General features: G+C 42.6%; 1 protein-coding gene across 50 annotated transcripts in view; it reads left to right on the plus strand.

Annotated features, from left to right (window-relative positions):
- LOC110526181 (MAP kinase-activating death domain protein) overlaps positions 1–21,876 on the plus strand; it is an 83,960-nt gene that overhangs the window by 35,031 nt on the left and 27,053 nt on the right. For 5 of the 50 annotated variants that reach the window (XM_090238237.1, XM_090238253.1, XM_090238241.1 and 2 more), the window contains exons 8-21: positions 4,900–5,072; positions 6,122–6,357; positions 8,304–8,462; positions 8,987–9,091; positions 9,447–9,664; positions 9,889–10,142; positions 10,388–10,527; positions 10,875–10,988; positions 13,453–13,512; positions 15,392–15,506; positions 16,828–17,014; positions 17,132–17,282; positions 19,084–19,293; positions 20,803–20,859. In XM_090238237.1, the coding sequence (XP_090094363.1) occupies positions 4,900–5,072; positions 6,122–6,357; positions 8,304–8,462; positions 8,987–9,091; positions 9,447–9,664; positions 9,889–10,142; positions 10,388–10,527; positions 10,875–10,988; positions 13,453–13,512; positions 15,392–15,506; positions 16,828–17,014; positions 17,132–17,282; positions 19,084–19,293; positions 20,803–20,859 (2,179 nt within the window). Of the gene's footprint in view, positions 1–3,893; positions 3,951–4,899; positions 5,073–6,121; positions 6,358–8,303; positions 8,464–8,986; positions 9,092–9,446; positions 9,665–9,888; positions 10,143–10,387; positions 10,528–10,874; positions 10,989–12,105; positions 12,145–12,496; positions 12,536–13,452; positions 13,513–15,391; positions 15,507–16,827; positions 17,015–17,131; positions 17,283–19,083; positions 19,294–20,802; positions 20,860–21,876 lie in introns of all 50 variants that reach the window. The other 45 variants (XM_090238244.1, XM_090238261.1, XM_090238249.1 and 42 more) reach the window with 22 other exon arrangements.

A 21,876-nucleotide genomic window follows, 5' to 3' on the forward strand; every position in this document is an offset into this window, starting at 1 on the left:
TATTACCATATGTGTTAACTATTTGTTTTCAAGTGATCAACTTCTCTTCTTTCAGTTTTTTTGATACGTTTCAAAAGAGGTTTGATGAATTGCTCCAGGCACATCGGTGTCCTTGTTCTCTCACCGTGTTGTATGTACTAACTATGCATATAGCGTGGGAGCATTGTTGAGTTAAGCGTTGCAATGTCCTAACGAAAACAAGTGTTTTTTTTGTTTGTTTGTTTTTCTCTCTCTTTTCTTTGCATGCGCTAGCTCTTGGAGGTAAAAGCAGATACTGAGGTCTTACTCCCTGAGACCTCAGTAACAGCTGTAGCAGTAGAACTAACCAAATCCTCTAAGCCCAAATAACAATATGTAGATTAGAAGCTGGTTCTGATTCATAAACCTCTCTTTCACATGTTGTGAAATGCCAATCAAACATTCCACTGTAGTACCACGTCAGTTTAGCATTGTAACTAAAACCACCTTGAATTATCAGTGAACATCTAGCAACCCCCGCCTATCATTAGTATATTTTGCCAGTAACTATTCCTACCCAACATTGTCGTCGTCTGGTTTTTCAAGTTTATTTGATTTTAAAGAGCATATTAAGCACAAGATGCTTTATGAAGAAAAGTTCAATGAAAAGAACAACAAAATGTATCAAATCCGACATGAACAAATGTCACATTTGAACGTTCGAGGCATAATTCATCACCACCGTTAAAATGCATCACAACTCGGCACCAAATGTCATTCAGTGGTTGTTTTTTAACATACAAACCCACTAACCCCAATTTGAATCCCTAATCATACCTCATCATGTTGAAAATCCCTGCATATCATAGTTTGTTGATATGCTTTGAATCAGAATCAGTGCAGTATTTGTGTGTGATACACTTGGCCCTATCCCAGAGTGTGCGTGTGATTGATTTAAGATAGACCTGTGTGTTGCCATATCAGATTTTTGGCTCTGCCAACATGCCATTTGAGTGAAAAGATATGGGTAAAGGTGAATTTTCATAGGTTCTATTGTTTTGAGGATTAAAGCAGTCCTCAGCTCTCCAAAACAGTAACAAACAAGTGGTAGCTGGTAGGTCCTTGCAGTCCCGCACAGAGAATGGGTTAGTATGCACTGAGTGTATAGAACATTAGGTACACCTCCCTAATATTGAGTTGCACCCCTTTTTGCCCTCAGAACAGCTTCGATTCATTGGGGCATGGACTCTACAAGGTGTCGAAAGCGTTCCACGGGGATGCTGGGCCATGTTGACTCCAATGCTTCCCACAGTTGTGTCAGGTTGGCTGGATGTCGTTTGGGTGGTGGACCATTTGTGGAAAAACCCAGTAGCTTTACAGCTCTTGACACACAAACCTGTGCGCATGGCACCTACTACCATACCCTGTTCAAAGACTCTTAAATCTTTTATCTCACCCATTCACCCTCTGAATGGCACACATACACAATCCATGTCTCAATTGTCTCAATGCTTAAAAAGCCTTCTTTAACCTGTTTCCTCCCCTTCATCTACACTGATTTCAAGTGGATTTAACAAGTGACATCAATAAAGGATCATAGTTTTCACCTGGATTCACCTGGTCAGTCCACATTTGAAGTTGGAAGTTTACATACACTTAGGTTGGTGTCATTAAAACTCGTTTTTCAACCACTCCACAAATTTCTTGTTAACAAACTATAGTTTTGGCAAGTCGGTTAGGACATCTATTTTGTGCATGACACAAGTATTTTTTCCAACAATTATTTACTGACAGATTATTTCACATTCACTGTATCACAATTCCAGTGGGTCAGAAGTTTACATATATTAAGTTGACTGTGCCTTTAAACAGATTGGAAAATGATGCCATGGCTTCTGATAGGCTAATTGACATAATTTGAGTCAATTGGAGGTGTACCTGTGGATGTATTTCAAGGCTTACCTTCAAATTCAGTGCCTCTTTGCTTGACATCACAGAGAAATCAAAAGAAATCAGACAAGACCTCAGAAAAAATATTGTAGACTGTACAAACAATAGTACGCAAGTATAAACACCATGGGACCATGCAGCAGTCATACCGCTCAGGAAGGAGGCGTTCTGTCTCCTAGTGATGAACGTACTTTAGTGCGATAAGTGCAAATCAATCCTAGAACAACAGCAAAGGACCTTGTGAAGATGCTGGATGAAACCGGTACAAAAGTATCTATATCCATAGTAAAACAAGTTCTATATCGACATAACCTGAAAGGATGCTAAGCAAGGAAGAAGCCACTGCTCCAAAACCGCCATTGTCCCCATGTGCAAAATGTCCTCTGGTCTGATGAAACAAAAATAGAACTGTTTGGCCATAATGACCATTGTTTTCTTGGAGGAAGAAGGGGGAGGCTTGCAAGCCGACGAACACCATCCCAACCGTGAAGCACAGGGGTGGCCGTATCATGTTATCGGGGTGCTTGGCTGCAGGAGGGACTGGTGCACTTCACAAAGTAGATGGCATCATGAGGGAGGGAAAATAATGTGGATATATTGAAGCAACATCTCAAGACATCACTCAGGAAGTTAAAGCTTGGTTGCAAATGGGTCTACCAAATGGACAATGATCTCAAGCAAGCATACTTCGAAAGTTGTGGCAAAATGGCTTAAGGACAACAAAGTCAAGGTGTTGGACTCACAAAGCTCTGACCTCAATCCTATGGAAAATTTGTGGGCAGAACTGAAAAAGCATATGCGAGCAAGGAGGCCTACAAACCTGACTCAGTTACGCCAGCTCTGTCAGGAGGAATGGGCCAAAATTCACCCAACTTTTTGTAGGAAGCTTATGGAAGGCTACCCGAAACGTTTGACCCAAGTTAAACAATTTAAAGTCAATGCTACCAAATACTCATTGAGAGTATGTAAGCTTCTGAACCACTGGGAATGTGATGAAAGACATAAAAGCTGAAATAAATAATAATCTCTGCTATTATTCTGACATTTCACATTCTTAAAATAAAGTGGTGATCCTAACTGACCTAAAACAGGGAGTTTTTACTATGATTAAATGTCAGTAATTGTGAAAAACTGAGTTTAAATGTAGTTGGCTAAGGTGTATGTAAACTTCTGACTTCAACTGTATGTCATGGAAAGAGCAGGTGTTTGTAATATTTTTTACACTCATTGTATGTCAGCATCTCACAGGTTAAGAGAGGGGATCATTTGAGTTGGGGGGTGTATGGACAGTAAACAAAGAGCCAAAAGGTTTTCAATTATTTTTCGTTATTGTCAAGAGATCTGCTCCCTTCTGTGTCTAAGTATCACCTCTCCATTGTAGCCACCGGTTATCCTCCCAGTTGGTAACCATTGATAGCCTCTTTAGGCTAACCGTGGCTAACTTGTGTTGGGTGTGGTATGGTGCATTACGGTTCCTTTTTGTGTGTTGTTTTGTCTCACTCATGTTTGTTTGTGTGTCTCTGTCATGGTTTGATCTCTGTAAATGTGTTTGTTCTCTTTCTCTCATGTACCACCTCCTCTCTCTCTACTTTTCTACTTCATTTTTTCTCTTGTTCTTTGGCTATGTCCCAATTCTTTAAATCGGCACCTTTCCTTTTCTCCTTTCTTTGGCAACCATTTAGCTGAAAGGACTGTATGTGAAAGCAACATGGAGGCATCTCCTTCTCCCCACTAGCCCACTTATTGGCTAGTCCAGGTTTCCACGTTGCTTTCCAGCACCCCGTCCTTTCAGCAGTTTTGTAGTCAGGCTTGAGAGGAGATTAGGAAAGGAATCAATTTAAAGGGAATTGGACACACAGCCTCCAATCTTCACCTTTTTTGTCATCTGTCGTTTCAATTCTGCTCAGCAATTGGTCAGCTCAGCCTTTTCATGTGATCCTCTTCCTGGCATCTCTCTTGTCCCCCTCCCTCCTCCCCTTCCCTAGTGTCTGGTTAGGTTGACCGTGATCACCCAAAAGCAGATCTTCTCCTCTGACAATAAGGTTCCTAATTTCTCCTTCTGCGGAATGTGCCATGCTCCTTGCACGGATATTCTTCCTCACCAAACTTCAATATTTTTGTTGTTGCTTGTTATTATTTTTTCTGAAGTGTCATACACTATTGTTGAGATGTTGTAACAGACTGGTGGCATAGAGAGATTTCGTGATGGGTCATTTTTGAAGACCCACTACTGGCTGCTTAGTTTTGGCTTGAGCATGTCGGAATGTATGCACATCTATCTTTTCATCAGTGAGTGTTCTTGTAAGCAAACACAGTGGATATGCATATTTTTGCTCTAACACATAGGTTGCGTCCAGGACTGACCTAGCCATCAAACGATCCACTGTGCTAACATCGTGCAAAACCCTGAATGAGTCTGCAGAAATCCCAGAGTGCTAGTGAATTCCCCCTGCTGTTACTTCTTCCCCCGACCTCTCCCAAATGACGCTCCCATTTCAGGCATCTGCAGAAACATGCACTCTTTAGATTCATTTGCTGGGAAACGGGCTTCCTCATTTTGTCCCGCACTCTCACCTGTCAGCTTATAACGGTCACATTGTGAGTCCTCCTAGTTTAGTCCTTGTGTTTTATGAATGATTTATTCTCAAATGAGAACTTACATCAATCAGACAACAAATAATGAAGCAGCACTACATAAAAAATTTAAAAAAATACTAAATTAAAAAGTATTAACAAATAAAGGAGTAACCAAAAATAATAAATTATAATAGTTGGGACTCATTTTTATCCAATTTGAGGTCTCCGAACCCCTCTTGAACCGTTTTGAACCCCAAACAGACTGTTCTACACTGGTCCTAGTGAGGCCATTCTGTTGCCCCACCCTTCAGCTGATGCCTGAGGTGAGAGTGCACCCTAGTGGGGCCGAGTGACCCCGTCATCTCTCCACGACAGTGTGTTGATTAAAACCTTCCTCACCTCTACCCGCTCCAGGCCCTGGCCAGCATGAGTCTCAACACCCAACCCATTCTGAACCTGGAGAAGTTCCAGGAGGGCCAGGAGTTACCCCTGCTCCCCCCCGGCCAGAACAAGGCGTCGCCCTCCTCCACCGAGTTCAACCCCCTCATCTACGGCAACGACGTGGACTCTGTGGATGTGGCCACCAGGCAAGGCTTAACAAATTTCTCTATCCTTTTTTAAGTAGATCTCATATTATCCATGCAAGGCAATGTGTGGGGTTGGTTGAATTTCAATTCTTACACTCCATTTGATTTAGTCCCTGAACACTGTAGATATTTTATAGATATGAAGAGCTATTTGCATATGCACAATTTATGGATTGACCCCTGTTCCCACTTGAATTCTTAAAATCTGAAGTGCGTGCAGGGTCCTGCAAAATTAAGGCAGTTATACATTTGAAAAACGTTACAGTATATTCAGAACAGATTTCATAACATTGTGTGCCCTCAGGCCTCTACTCTACTACCCCATATCTATAACACAACATCAATGTGTACATGTGTGTATAGTGCCTATGCGTGTGTCTATGTTTGTGTTGCTTCACAGTCCCCGCTGTTCCATAAGGTGTATTTTATCTGTTTTTAAATCAAATTTTACTGCTTCCATGAGTTACTTGATGTGGATTAGAGTTCCATGTAAGTCCTGGTTGCCTCCCATAGTCTGTTCTGGACATGGGGACTGTGAAGAGACCTCTGGTGGCATATGTATGAATGTCTGAGCTCTGTGCCAGTAGTTCAAACAGACAGTTCGGTGCATTCAACATGTGTTGAACATAGTGATGAAGCCAATCTCTCCTCCACATTGACCCAGGAGAGATTGACATGCATATTATTGTTAGCTCTCTGTATACATCCAAGGGCCAGCCGTGCTGCCCTGTTCTGAGCCAATTGCAATTTTCCTAAGTACCTCTTTGTGGCACCTGACCACATGACTGAACAGTAGGCCAGGTGCCTTTTGATAGTGCTGCTAAGAATGCAAAGCAGCGCTTTATTCTCCCGATCCGAGCAACTGTTGTATCAATGTTGTATATGACTCAACAGTCATAATGTCATGTGAAACAATGTGTTTCATTTGAGCCTCATACCAATAACACATGTCTCTCGTACGTAAATTTGATTAAACAAGAAAGCTTTTTGAGTTTAAACACGACTATTTGAAACGTTAACACACCCAACTTTCCTTCTTTCTCCAACAGGGTTGCCATGGTGCGGTTCTTCAACTCCCCCAACGTGCTCCAGGGTTTCCAGATGCACACACGCACGCTGCGCCTTTTTCCCCGGCCTGTGGTGGCTTTCCAGGCCACGTCCTTCCTGGCCTCGCGGCCCCGCCGCTCGGGCTTCGCTGAGAAGCTGTCGCACACCCAGGCCGTGGAGTACTACGGCGAGTGGGCTCTCAACCCCACCAACCTGGCCTTTCAGAGGATCCACAACAGTAAGTCCCTTACCCTAGCCTACACACCTGCTGTACTGCATATACCATGCACTGACTGACAATTGGTGTGTTTGTGTTTGGAGGTGACACGAACCATACTCCTGCTAGCTTGGGATATTTATAGTGTGAAGTGAAGTGTAGCCCTTTACACTCGTACCAATATACGAGTTGAAAACGGCAGATTTGTGCACTAATTGTCTAAATTGGAACATAGTGGCTGTGCAGTAACATGCTATACATGAAGTTAGAGCTCTGGCTCTGCGCTTCACAGCGTTGTATGGGTTTTGACTGATAGACGTTCTGAACTTGAGCACCAAGCGACTAGAAGTTGCCCCCATCCCTCCTGGTAATTGGGCAACTTTAGCACATTTTTGGTTGTCTGAGTGAGGGAGATGGTGTAAATTTAAGATGACTCGATGTATTTTGGAAGATGAGACATTGAGGATTATAATAAATCTCGCTTTGATGTCATAAAAGTAAGCCAAACAGTCCAAATGGGCACTTAACATTTCCAAATTCTAAAACTTATCATCTACGGTGTCAATGTTTATGGTCACTATGTTTGATGCACAGTTACACGATTACATGGCGTCATACCCTGGGTTGTTTCTGATCAGAATGAGCCTATGATTGTTTATTGTGAAGAAAATTTGCCGCAGCACACGCACCTGAATGTACTAATGACTCCTTTCTATGCGCACCAAAAATTCTTAATCTGTCTCTTGTGAAAGCCTAACACGGTAAGATAATATTTTATAACTTAGCTTGTCATGTTGGCAATAGAACAAGCTTTCAAATAATGCACATCTGACCCAGATTGCGATTTGTAATGGACCATTTTGGACTAGGTAAACAACAACAGTAATTTGTGTGACTGCACGGTTGTGTTCCAGGCGATACGACTACAAGTATTCTTGCTACAGTTCCTCGATCGTCACAGCAGGAGAGCTCAAAAAAAGTACCTTTTTTATAGTTGAAGACTCTTCTTTGAGTCATAAAAGTGCTTTGAAATTGCTTAGGAACTGTGCAACCTTTAGAAAGGTGTGTGTGGCCACTTAGTTCTCTCACTCAAACCCTTTTCAATGTTTGTTCGTAAATGGGAAAAAATGCACATGAAATCAACAGTGTAATGTTTGGATTCAGTCTTGTCAGGTGAACTGTTGTGTACTCACCTTTGGTCTAATACTTGTACAATTATCTCCGAACTGTTCAATTGTTATGTATATGCGTTTCATATTTCTTCTCTAAGAAACATTTCAATTTAGCCCTATCCATATAGGCCCATTTCCACGTGTGTAAAGGGTTAAGTAAAACGTTAATTATGCTATCAATGATTGCACTTTCCTTAGGTCAAATGGGAATATACACTCAGTTGTACAAAACATTAGGAACACCTGCCTAATATTGAGTTGCACTCCCTTTTGCCCTCAGAACAACCTCAATTCGTCGGGGCATGGGCTCTACAAGGTGTTCAAGCGTTCCACAGGGATGCTGGCCCATGTTGACTCGAATGCTTCCCACAGTTGTTGGGTGGTGGACCATTCTTGATACACACAGGAAACTATTGAGCATCAAAAACCCAGCAGCTTTGCAGTTGTTGACACAAACCGGTGTGCCTGCCACCTACTACCATGCCCCGCTCAAAGGCACTTAAATATTTTGTCTTGTCCGTTCGCTCTCTGAATGGCACACATACACAATCCATGTCTCAAAGCTTAAAAATCCTTCTTTAACTTGTCTCCTCCACTTCATCTACACTGATTTGAAGTGGATTTAACAGGTGACATCTATAAGGGATCATAGCTTTCACCTGGATTCAACTGGTCCGTCTGTCATGGAAAGAACAGGTGTTCCTAATGTTTTGTGCACTCTGGTATATTTCTCTGAGCAATACAGGAAGTTTGAAGGTTTCATAGTGTTTCTGAGCGTACCTCTGTGTTCTGCAGACGTGTATGACCCATCTTTGATCGGAGACAAGGGCAAGTGGTACGCCCACCAGCTGCAGCCGGTGTTCTACCGCGTGTACGACGGCAGCTCCCAGCTGGCCGAGGCCATGAGCGGACCCCTAGAGGATGAGGCTAATGACTCGGACCCCACAGACGACAGGTAAAAAAAAACACTGACCCCTCCACGTTTCGATTGCATAACGATTCTTTGATTACTACTGTGATAACATAATTGACAAAATGTTAAATGAAAGATTGTTTCAGTGCCAGGTACTGCCAAAGGTCTAAAAGCAATTTTGCAATGTGGAAAGCATGTTAGTGAGCCATTTAGCATATAAAAACTAGATCTGAAGGGAGGTCCTTTCCTGTGTCTGATCTGTGAGTTCTCTGTGTGTGTGCAAGTGCGGCCGACGGAGACAATGCAGAAGCAGCGGCATGGCGCAGGCTATAGAATGTTGATAGACAACACATTAGCCACTAGATGGCGAACTCTAAACATTAACTGGTAGATTCTCTAGTTGGCTCAATAGTTAGCTTGCTAGACATGATGTATAATATCAGTTGAGGTTCATTTGAGTCTGAGATAAAGGTTTAGCTAGCGTTTTTTTGGTTAGCCTTCTGTAGACGTGTAAGGTGTCACCAAGATGGCGTCCAGGGTAATGCCACTCTGTTTTGTTTCTGTGGCAGCGACAGCGAGGCTGGCTACGACGACTCCAGCTCTTCCTACTCGTCACTTGGAGACTTGGTGAACGAAATGATCAAATGTGACATCCAAGGGGACACGCCAAGTAAGTTTCTGTGCTATTTCACCAAGGCTGCATTTACACAGGAAACCCAATTCTGATATTTTGCCTAATTATTGGCAGAAGAGCTGATCTGAATCAGTGAAATTCATGAACAAAAGATCAGAATTGATCTGCCTGTGTAATTGCAGCCCAAGAACCACCCAGCTTACACATACTTACTGTTATGACAAAATAAACGGTCAATTCCCCCTTATTATAATAACTGACAGTTGTTTTCATCTTGGAAAAATGGCAACCTAAAATGACCATTTCCTTTCAGATAGTCACTAGCTAAACATTTTATTTTGTGACCCTTTGGCCATCAATAGCAACTAATATCTGTCTTCTGGTGTCGTAGACCTGGATCCCCCTACCCACGCTGCCCTGGGAGATGCCAGCGAAGTGGAGTTCCAGGACTTCCAGGAGTTCAAGGGAGAGGGTCCCCTCCCTCAAGAGAAGGCACTGCCCGAGGGGGGCGATGGACCTCCTGAACCTCCTGATGGACAAGCACTCCGCTCGAGCTCCAGCACAACCGCCAGCTCCAGCCCCAGCACAATCATCCAGGGAGTCAACAATGTCAGTGAACCGCTCAATTTACACCAGTATAAAATTATGCAGTTAACACTGTTTTTAACAACTGACATTTTTGGCGAGTGACGTTTGAATTCGTTCATAACTCTTGACCATGAGAACACAATAATGATATATTTGCTTGAGTTGTTTTCCTTCCTTTATAAAGTGGCAATTTAAGTGTATTTAGTATCAACCATTAGTAACCATTTGATGTTCATTGTGTCCAGGAGCAGGCAGAACCAGTGGAAATGGAGGCGTTGGCCAGTGCAGCTCTACAGAACCCTGTCCCGGGATTGGGCGTTCCTCCCTTCTCCAGACCTCCTCCAGACGCTGCCCCTGTGGGACCAGCCAATAAGAAGGGAGAGTACGACAACCCCTACTTTGAGCCTCAGTATGGCTTCCCTGCTGAGGAGGACCCTGAGGCAGAAGACCAAGAGGAGACGTACACGCCCCGGTTCAACCAGAACCTCAACGGCAACAAGTATGTTACAACACACCTACGCCATAACACTGTACACACAAACAAGCATCATAAGCCACTCATTCTGAAAACCATAGTTAAAAAAAAAAAACAGTGATGTATACATCTCTTAAACATACACACCTAATTAAGTCTCTCAGCTTCTGAATTCTGCATCTGATATGCCTCTGGTATAGCAGTCGAAAAACTATGCTAACAAAACGTGACACTCCCTCCGGACCTCTAACACATGTTCTGCTCCACAGAGCCCAACGCCTCCTGAGGCCCAGCAGCCTAAAGCTGCCCGGAGAGTCGGACGGAGAGGGCGACTCCCGCAACAGTTCTCCAAATTCCACCATCTCCAACAACAGCAGCGATGGCTTTGGGGGTCTCATGTCCTTTGCTAGTGAGTCTCCTCAACCAGGGCCTATTTTAATTGTATGATTATCACAGACCTGAAAGGGCTGGATTGGTGACAGATACACTTTGTCCTCCAAAACACTGAAGGGGGAAATGTGTAAGGGTTACTCAGCGGGTAATACTGGTTGCTGGTCTTCTCAACCAGGAAGACAACCAGAAATGTACAGTTTACAACCAGAAATGTACAATATTTGCTAGGTAGGGATTGAAGTGGAACTTGACGTTAAGCTGCAAGTCATCATGGGTATACTATAGGATGGTGAGACATGGTCAAATGTTGGTTTCTTTGTGAGACTTCATCGGTCATCAGCGACTCTCTCTCCATCACTGCAGGTAATCTGTACAAGAACCACGGCACCAGCTTCAGCCTCTCCAACCTGTCTGTACCCAATAAGGGGGGGCTGAGGGAGAAGGCCGCTGGGGCTGGGCCCTTCCCCAATCTCAAAGGTACATTACTAAATGGAGCCCGTTTCCCTGTTTTGTCCAACTTTCATGTTATCTTCACTCACCCTTTTTTTGACCTTTTATCCATCTCATCTCCTTCTCAATTTCACTCTTTGTGGCTGTGTTCCCCTCTTATCTGTTTTCTGTACAATTGTTGTGCCCTACAGCAGATTGCGGTCAAGTTTGTCAGTTGAAGGCAGTAGAGGCAGGCTGTCTACTAAAACCATGCCCTTTCAACGTTCAAATGATTGTCATACAGCTCTTGCAGTGGTTACAAAGTATAAATGTTTTCGTTTTGTCATGGGCATTAAAAATAATAATATTTGGAGTGCAAATATCACCAGAGTGCACATTTCTACAATATTGTATACACCGTATCATGACAAGACACATTGAGCATAAGCTATTCCCATGTGAAGTCATCTTAATCATTTAAAGTAACTGTCCAGTGTTTCCAGATTTCTTTGAAATATGACCTATAATTAATTACAATGTGAGGAAATATTTTTTAATTCCAATTTTCTATTTAAGTATGTTCAAAAGTAGCTTTTCTGTGTTTGAATTATGTGGGCATACCCCAACAACAGAATGGTGTCAGCATATACCAGTCATTGGCCAGCTCAGCCTATGAGCCAACATGATGTCATATTCTATGAGGAAATGGCAAGCATTTTTGAAAAACTAAGTGTTTTTTTTTCTCCAATTTATGCTTTGGCCACAAATACAAGTATGGGATTAGTTAACATTATTTGGTTATGAGTTAACAGCATATATTTTATTTTAAAAGTAAGATTTTCTACTATTAATGTTTAGGCCTACTTTCAATGGTGTGGAGAAGGAAGGAGAGTAGAGATGGCCATAATGTGTAACTCTGACTGACATGTTGAACTTCTTTAATTTCTTCTTCAGAAGCTGCTGCTTTGTTTGCACTAAGTAGAGTAGCCAGGAGTAGTATTGACAGTATGTCAAGTAAGCATTCAGTGCTCATGCTGAAATGTCTGGCAAGCCAGTTTAGGCTACACAGTGTGGCATTTATGCAACTTTATATTGTAGATTTTTACCTTCTTTCCTTTTGCCTTTTCCCCTCTAATTCTTTCATTTTTATTTTACAAAAATATAGAATATTTTAATTTTGACGTAGAGGTCGACATTGAGGAAGGTTTGTAGAAATCTTTATTTTTATTATATATTTGTATTTTTTTTTTTTTAGAATGAATAGACTTTCATTCTAAATTTGTATTTGTCCCCCTCTGGACTGCCATGTTGATTTATGGCATTAGGTGGATATTGAGGACCTGACAAAAGTTAGAATTTTCTCTCAAGTACCCCCTTTTCTATGTTCCCAATCCCACATGGTTGCCTGATTTTGTTATGAGAACATTTGTGAGAGAAAATAAGAAATGCATGTGTTAAACTCAATAGCCCCACACTGTGTGTGACAGCTGCCATAGCAAACCAACGTTTGTTTCTTTTTTCCTTTGATGGTGATTTGTTTTGAATTGACTGTTCAGATGACAGCCCGACTAGTAGCCCTGGCCCAGACAGTCCGGGTATGTTATTGTCTGGTGTGGTAGTTTGTTTTGCCCTACAACTAGCTCCAACTTTGACCCTTATTCGATCCTCCCTACCGGAGTCCATATTACTCAGGTTGCATACTAGGAGATATACCTGTATTTTCATTCATGTATATCCATATCCTTCCCTCTGTTTCCTTGTTATTCCTCTCTGTTTGGTGGGAGTCTGATGCGCGATGATGCACACATTTATAGACGGCAGATCTCTTAATTTGCATACATATTATCCCCTTTATGTGGCATTTTTCCCTGGAATTTGGTGTTTTTCTCTTGGTTTCCCAGCAGGGTTGGGGTCAAGTCTGATTTCAAGTCCACTCAATATTTGAAGATGAATTCAGTTCCTGAGTGGCAAATTACCCATCGCTTTCGATGAGGATTTTTCATTTCATCGATTGAAGTACAATTGATTACCCAAGTGGACTGGAATTGAAATTAAACTGACATGATCTCCTTGCAGTCTGTTGCCTTGCTTGCTGGCCTGTTCAGTGGCTCTCCATCATTCTTGTGTGTTCTCCGTCTGAGTTCTCTATGGTCAGAGAGCCCATAAACTCGCGCTCCTCTGGACATAGACCCTTAAAAATGCACAAAAGCTTTCTCTCACCCCTAAATATGTCGGGATTCTAACAGAAGTAACCTAAATCTGATTGGTCATGACATTTAATGGCTATAACCTTTTTAGGTTATGTCACGCATTTTTTTTATTTAATTTTTTTATAAATGTGCTGCCCCCTTCCTTGGTCTGTCTCCCTCTCTCTTTCCTGCTTTCTTTGTGTATTCTGTCAGTGTGTTGCGGTGCATGTGTGTTGTGGGTTGATGTTCAGACTGGTCCGGTCCGGTGTCCCTCTCTGTCCCTCTTTCCACTTCTCTGCACTAATTCTGGGTTTTGTGTCCAGTATTTGGACTAAATTCTCTAATGGAGATAATTACAGAGGCCGGCCCGGGGAGCGGAGAAGGTGGGTTCCGCCCTTTAAAAACTGTGTGGGCTGCATGCTTCTCCTAGCCAGTCAACTACGTCTCCCAGCATCCTCCTCACTCACCCCCTCAATCCTCTGTCACCTGACATGCACCATCAAGAGATCATTCATCGTCATACATCATCGAGTCTGTTCTGTTGTCTTTCACCATCCACAGTGACTGTTGCCCCAATCACTAACCTTTGCAGAGTCACTCCATCCATCTACACGTCTTTGTATTAGTTTGGGTTGGGCCCTCACAATCTTAGCTTGTTAGAAGATGTGCATCCCATTTTAACAATTGCGAAGATGATGCCATTCATTTTTTTTGTGCCAATCTAAGTCTGCATTCCACAGTATTGTATGGGACCTGACAAGGTGTTGATTCGAGTTGGTCAACATCAGCTTTCCCATCATTCTCCAAGCCAAACAAGAAGTTATATTTGCATTTTGGCCACCTCTTTGGTCTCTCACATACACACCTAGACCTCCCATCACCTTGCCAGTGAAGGCAGACCTTAGCCAATCAAAACTGCCACCCTGTAGGTAAGGCATGACATCATTCTTCCAATGCTGTGAGTTAGTTTTAATCAGTGTTTATTCGAATTAAGCGGTGCAGTTTCGCAGCACCAAGAGTGCTGTTCTGTCTTACTTCCTGAACTCATAGTCACCGGTTTTGATTGGAGTTGTCATTGGACACTTAGTTGGCTTTGTGGTTAATGAGCATCTGTACCAGTACCACAGTGATCAAATGGAATGGAATTATTTGAAGTCCTGTGATGCATGTTGTACAACTTATGGACGATACTTCGGAAAATGTGGGGCGAAATGTCATCATTGTCAGGTGAGGTCTTTGGTAACATGCGGTCATAAAGCCTACAATAATGCATAAGTAATGCCATGACAAAATCGGATATACCGGTAACAGATGACGTCTGTTTATGACAAGGAACCAATACATTTTTGGTGGGTGTTTTTTATTTGTATCCTCACTTTCAAGGCATTACCTTTAGCCTAATGTTCAGTGTCAAACAGGTGACCCCCCCCCCCCTCCCTGGGCGAAAACATTGTTTCCAAGTCATAAAAAAAAAAGTGTGATGTTGAATCAACGTGGAAAACTGATTGGATTTGCAAAAAGTCATCAACGTAAGGGAATCAAAATGTGAAAACTCAACCAAATGTAAACCAAAAAAAGACGTTGAACTGAGGTCTGCCTAGTGGGTAAGCTATGTAGGCGCAACAATATTATAATCAGTTTGATAATAATATTGTTCACAGGCCCAATCTCTGCAAGTGATCCACCATACCTTTGTATAACATGGCACTGTGCGTTCATGTGAGTGTGTGTCTGTCTAACTGTACAAGGTGACTAACAGTGTGAACGCTACAATATGTATCTTCCCGTTAGCCCTGTGTGTGATTGTTGACCCATCTTTATTTTTAGTTATTTTTCTGCATGACACAACTTGTCGGTCTTGTTGCCATGCAGATTCCGCTCCAATCTGACATCTGCTAATGTGTGATGCCCAAACACAGCGCCATTTTGACTCCTCCTTGATCTGTCCCTCATTTTTTAGTGTCTGAATATGAAACCTGTAGCTCAGCTAGTCATTAGCTAGTGTCCCTGCCCCTGAAAATGTGTGTGTCCTTTCATATATGCAGGATGTGTCCCATCTTCTTTGTCTATTAGTCTTTGATGTGGTTATCTAATTAGTACATCGTAGTTGTATTTGGGGGCTTTGTAGTGAAGTGTATAAGCTCATCCTGTATCAAGTCAGCTAGTTTTTCTGTTTGTATGTCTCTGACTTGTCATTTGTTATGGTTTTGTGCTTTCTATGGTATTTACTAGATACCTCACTGTTCTATATGGCTCCTGCAGGAGGCGCCCGCGGTCCCCCCAGGGCCCTCGTTGACCAGAAGTCGTCGGTCATTAAGCACAGTCCCACGGTCAAGAGAGAGTCCCCCTCTCCCCAGGGTCGTGCCAACAATACCAGGTAACAGACCACTATGAGACTGTACTACCAGGACATTGCTGACTGACTAATGCTGACTGACATTTATTTAAATTAGTTTACCACCTTCATGGCATAAAGTCTTCATGGTATAATGTTGGCCATCAAAAACAAAAGTTGGTTGTCATATAATGTCAAATTACAGACCTGGATAGGTAATATATCAATCCCCTTTAGGAGAAGGGTTGACTAACTTAACTTATGGAACTACCCATCCCGGATCCGGGAGAATTGTCATCAACTACACTAATTAGCATAGCGCAACGGCTAAAAAATATTACTAGAAAATATTCATATTCATGAAATCACAAGTGAAATATAGTGAAACACATCTTAGCCTTTTGTTAATCACCCTGTCATCTCAGATTTTGAAATTATGCTGTACAGCCAAAGCAAGACAAGCGTTTGTGTAAGTTTATCGATAGCCTAGCATAGCATTATGTCCAGCTAGCAGCAGGAAGCTTGGTCACGAAAATCAGAAATGCAATCAAATGATTCGTTTACCGTTGATGAGCTTCGGATGTTTTCACTGACGAGACTCCCAGTTAGACAGCAAATGTTCCTTTTGTTCCGTAAAGATAATTTTTATACCCAAAATATCTCCGTTGGTCACGTTATGTTGAGAAATCCACCGGAAATCGCGGTCACGACAACGCCGAAAAGAATTCCAAATTATGTCCATAATATCGACAGAAACATGGCAAACGTTTTTTATAATCAATCCTCAAGTTGTTTTTCAAATATCTATTTGATAATATATCAACCGGGACAATTGGCTTTTCAGTCGGAGCGAGAGGAAAAATTACTACCTCTGTCTTTTACGCAAGAATCTCTCTGAGAGCCCTCAGCTGGCCACTGACGCAATGTAGTCGTTTACGCTCATTCTTCAACATAAAAACTAGGTCAAAATGCTGTGGACACCTTAGGGAATACGTAGAAAAATGAATCTGGTTGATATCCCTTTCAATGGCCAATAGGGGTGCCTAGGAACAAAACGGTCTCAAAATAATAGTCACTTCCTGATTGGATTGTCCTCAGGGTTTCGCCTGCAATATCAGTTCTGTTATACTCACAGACAATATTTTTACAGTTTTGGAAACTTTAGAGTGTTTTCTATCCTAAGCTGTCAATTATATGCATATTCTAGCATCTGGTCCTGAGAAATAGGCGGTTTACTTTGGGAACGTTATTTTTCTAAAAATAAAAATTGTGCCCCGTAGTTGCAAGAGTTAAGAGCCAATGGTGACGTACAAAAAGGGGGAGTGTGAACAGAGTGACTGAACCAGAGCTGTGTGTGTCCCAGTGAGAACCAGCAGTTCCTGAAGGAGGTGGTGCAGAGCGTGTTGGAGGGCCAAGGCGTGGGCTGGCTCAACATGAAGAAGGTGCGCCGCCTGCTGGAGAACGAGCAGCTACGCGTCTTCGTGCTGAGCAAGCTGAACCGGGCCGTCCAGTCAGAGGAGGATGTCAGGCAGGAGGTCATCCGTGATGTGGTGAGTGGCTCCACCCACCCAGGTGGGGAGAAAGGAATGGAGCAAGAGAGGGGGAGAAATAACATTTTAATTAAATAATACCTTACAATTAAACTGTGTGTGTGTTCTACTCTTCAGGAGATTAGCAGGAAGGTGTACAAGGGCATGTTAGACATACTGAAGTGCACCGTTTCTAGTCTGGAACACTCGTACACCAATGCCGGGCTTGGAGGCATGGCCAGCGTCTTCGTTCTACTGGAAATAGCACGCACCCACTACCAAACCAAAGGTAACGTTCAGAAAACCTATACTCGACTGAAAGTGTCAACATTTTCTCTCAAAGGACACATTCAGTCAGCATGTCATGCCCCCCTCCCAAAACTATGACTTAACTATTTCCTCTGAAAAAATGAAAGGTACTGATGCTTGATTCTTGTTTGAAAGTGCTTATCAGCGTTTCATATACTCCACTTATTTAAAGGCAACGTAAGTATTGGATAGGAAAAAGGAGTACAATCTGGAGAATTTCTTCTAGCAACTCATTTGAAAAGTAAGCAATATGTTTTTACAGCAGTGAGTTCTGGTTTAATCTCTCTGAGTCAGTACCGCCAACACATGCCTCATTTTTAGGTGACTTTTGCAGTTTGTTTAAGCATTCACCGAGCAAATTTGGGTCATGAGAGCAGAAGCCAAAACGACTAGGGATATGACAAACGATAACATTTAATAGAATTCCACTCAAATTCACAGTGCAGCTTCGCTGCTGCCAGCAACGGGTTGGGTCTCAGTGCGTCCCTTGTTTAAGCATTGCACCTCTTCCACCATTACTGTACCTCCCACCTTGCAAAGTTTACATTTCCTTCCTCATCTAACTTCTTAAAGTATTGCAATACAGGACTTCGCTGCTGTTTCTTGCCTTTCTCTGCCTTTTTTCCAACTGTTAACGACGATGGCGTAGTGGTGGAGTCGAATACAAAATAATTGATTCCTCGACTCCATGCATGTCGAGTCACATTTCTTAGTGTTAAGATTCGACTCCTAAGATTCAGTATTTTTGGAATGGAAGTAACTGATTAGTTGCCGTACTTCCGAGAACACAAACACTCGCATCTTTCATCGATAGCTAGCAAGGGATGGAGAGAGAGGGGAGGGGCACAGTATAGGCAGGTCGGTCACCAGGCAGATAGGTCTAGTGCTATCAGCAATCAAAAGCTGTATTTCTTGGCTTACAAAGTCTCGCAACTTCAAAAAGCAGGGCCTATCAACAATAAATAAGCTAGGATATTCTACACGCAACAGACCGAAGACTGAACACACTCGCATCACTAGCGACGAGAAAGAGCAAAGGCGTGTGTAATCATTAGTGCAAATAGTTACAGGCGAGCCAGCGTGATGGAGAGCGAGGAGGGGGCAGGCAGAAAAACAAATGTGTTCAACTATGGGGCAAAACAGACTGGGTTGGCTTAGATTGTTGACTTGTAAACTATAGTATCCAATGTTTATTGAAAACATAAATACATTTGCACAATGAGCACTTGTTGTCTCTCAAATACATCTTTGCAGTTGACGATTAGCTAACTAGTGCATTTTTTTGTTGCCATATTTGCATTGACATGAAATCAGTCAAAATACCTCTGAACAAGAACTAGCTGAAATTAGTTACTTACAATTCCCCCCCTCACGGACGTATGCGCATCATTTTCGTGTCAGCTAACCCATCTATATGTCTTGGTAATCTGTTTTGCATGCCTCGCAAATTCACCAATGTAGACTAAAGTTATATTTAAATTAAATTATACAACTTTTCTAGTTAGGCTATAAAATAATATGTTTTGTGATCACTGCACTGCTATTTTAATTATGTGGGTAGGGGGGGGAACAGCAAAACACGTTTTTTTTTTCGGTTTGGGATTTTTCTAAATGTTAAGGACCCAATTTCATTTTAGCGTTTAAACGTTCACACCTCTACAAACAACTGTCTATTCTAACCTTCAAACCTCCCACTGCAACTCTATACTTTTTATTTTCTCGTTACTATCTCTTCCCCTTCTTCCCTATTCTTCTCCCTTTTTCCTTCTTGGTGGCCCCAGTAGACCCAGAGAAGCGCAAGCGGAGCCCCAGTGACTCTGCAAGCAGCCCGGGCAGCAAGGGGAGCCCGTCTCCCCGCATGGAGGGCACCAAGCCCCCGGGGCTCCTTCCGGTTCCCCGTCTCCAACTGCCGCACCCCACCTCCGGGGGCAAAGGCACCCGCCACTTTGACACCCGGAGTCTGAACGAGGAGAATTTTATTGCCTCCATTGGTGTGTAACCCACCCCATCCCCCCTTGCATGCACTCTGAGAGCACCCCTTGCCCCCCCTGCTCACCAGTCTAAACCCTGCCCTACCCCTTGACCCACCTCTCTCCAACCAGGCAACAAGGGGCATGTTGTTCCCTTCCTTAGAAAAAGAGCTCCTTATGATATTCCATTCACTTTGACCCACACCAGTGATGTGCGCCCAATGGTCAGCATTTAAAGCTGTAAAACTCTGAAATATATTTAGAACGTAAATACAGTATGCTGTTTTGCCATAATATTTGGACACAGGTTGCATATTTGCACATCATGCAACTCTAATTCAATTTGACAAATAACCACATTTGAATTCCAGATCTGGCCTTGGATAATATGTTGCTATGTGTGCGAGATTGGAACAGCCTTGAGCGGTGTAGGCGTGTGTGAAATATTGCATTGAGCCCACCACCCACGGCCTGGATGTGTTGTGTCCCTCCCCACCCTTCTCTGAATGTTGAGTGCCCCTGTTTGCTGCCACCTCTCGTGGATTCCTCCTTTGTTTGCCTTCTAGCACCTTGACTGCATGTCTTCGTTTTCCGTTGTCTTCTCGAAACTCCAAATCTGCAGTACTGTGCTAAGGAGTCTGAAGACCTGTCTCTGCCTTTACTGCAGGTTTCCTTAAAGCCCTCTGTACAAGTAGCAGCTCTCTCAGCTCTAGCATGGAGGGTGGAGCGTCACTCCCCAGTAAACAGGCCCAAGGAAGAGACAAATTTCATGCTCACCGTTAGCAAGCCACGGTTGGAGTTTAGCTTAGGGATAGGGCTAATTAACACTGAACATCGTGGAAAAGGAGCGCCGCATTGCTTCTCCTTTCGACCACCTTTCTACCTCAAATGTTACTTTGGGTCTGTATACAGGGGACAGATTCACCCAACTCCCTCAATCTCCCAACCTAAGCTCACTTCACCAGCCCCTTTTTTCTCTTTGGGAAGATGCAGCTTCAATTCTACGGAATGTCTTTTTAAGACTAGCACCCCTGCTTCTGCAACAGCCCCATTCAACCTGCTGGCTAGCTGGCTGGCCACTCCACCCCCATCCCATGCCCTTCACAAAGCCCTGCTGCCTCTGTCACCCCGGTTCTGGAGAGCCACACACTGCTAGCCAATAAGTTAGCGCCTCGGTCACAGAACATTTTAAAGGAACCCCAGTATTCCACCTTGTGCGGTTCTCCAGGACCATGGTCCAGGAGTGTTGGGTGTGTTGTAATGTTACACCTCAGTAGCAGTAACTGGCAATGGATCAAACTTTGCATACATATAATTATGTCATAGTGTTCCATATTGCCAAGCTGAAATGTGACTACTCTCAGACATTACAAAACATCCTCTATTGTTAAAATAACATAATTTTTTTAATGCCTAATTTTGATTTATGTTATGGTTTATCTAATGCTCATCCTCCATACCTGCCTACTCAACCAGCTCTCTGACACTCTCTCTGTCTTTCTCTCCTTGCTTGCAATGCATCTTGGGTAGAATTGTGGAGCAGGCACCATGAAAAGGATAAGCAAAAAGCTATGGAAAAACAACAGAGTAAGATATTTTTCACACACAAAACAGACTGGGGTATTGCATAACTGCCAGCTCTTAACATTTCCACGCCCTTCTCTCCACCTTTCCCCAATTTATGTTTATTAGTCACAAATTATTTAAATAGTTAATAAGTGATCATGTTGACATGGATAATGATTCTAGGACTAGGTCTATAATCTTGATTTGAGGTGTGTTCGTAATGTTTTTTTTTTTTGTAAATTTTGGGTGAATCAAGTCTTGATAACGGTGGAATAACTGAGTTACACTTGCATATCTCAAATCAGGAGTCAGAACATAGTGAGTCTCTTACTCTCCATAGAGATACTCTGTCATACGTTTGCCAACAACTTGTTCCATTCCTATTTCCTGAGTTGTGAAGAAGTCATTGGAAACGTAGTCTGTCAGACACATACCCAATCGTTCCCTGTTTTTCATGGGCTCTTGAGGTTCTATCAAGGTTGAGACAGTTGTGGCATTTCATTTAGCAAATGTCCTTTTCTGGAAAATAACTACGCGGCCAGAAGGTAAATTGTACATAGTACTTAAAAAATATATATCTGATAACTGAGCCATGAATGAATACACAATAGAGTACAAACATTGCTTGCAGGTTTGTTGGCTGCATGACCAAATGTATCACAGAAGTCATGGTTACATTTGCATTGAACTATTATAATTGACTGTACTTTCTTCCAATGTCAAGGTTTGATATCCTGGAGTCTTCGAAATGTACAGATTGCAGGCCAGCATTTGTTTCATTGTAGTAAAATGTTCCTAGAGGTGCATTATGTGAGTCATAACAAGGTGTTTCTGCAACAACTGATTGATAGATTAACAACAGCGCTGTTGTTCAATGCTTGTCTAAAAGCAAACTTGTGCAGAAAATGGTCCCCTATTTTGACTGTCCCTCAGTTTGTCTGCATGCCTAACTGCCTGAGTCTGTATGTCAACTTTGACCTCTTTTTATATTGGTATCTGCCTTTGTCAATTACAGTTTGATCTACATCAATCAATATT

The sequence above is a fragment of the Oncorhynchus mykiss genome, chromosome 6 (genome assembly GCF_057628025.1).
Source record: "Oncorhynchus mykiss isolate SJ-2025 chromosome 6, ASM5762802v1, whole genome shotgun sequence".
NCBI classification, from domain to species: domain Eukaryota; kingdom Metazoa; phylum Chordata; class Actinopteri; order Salmoniformes; family Salmonidae; genus Oncorhynchus; species Oncorhynchus mykiss.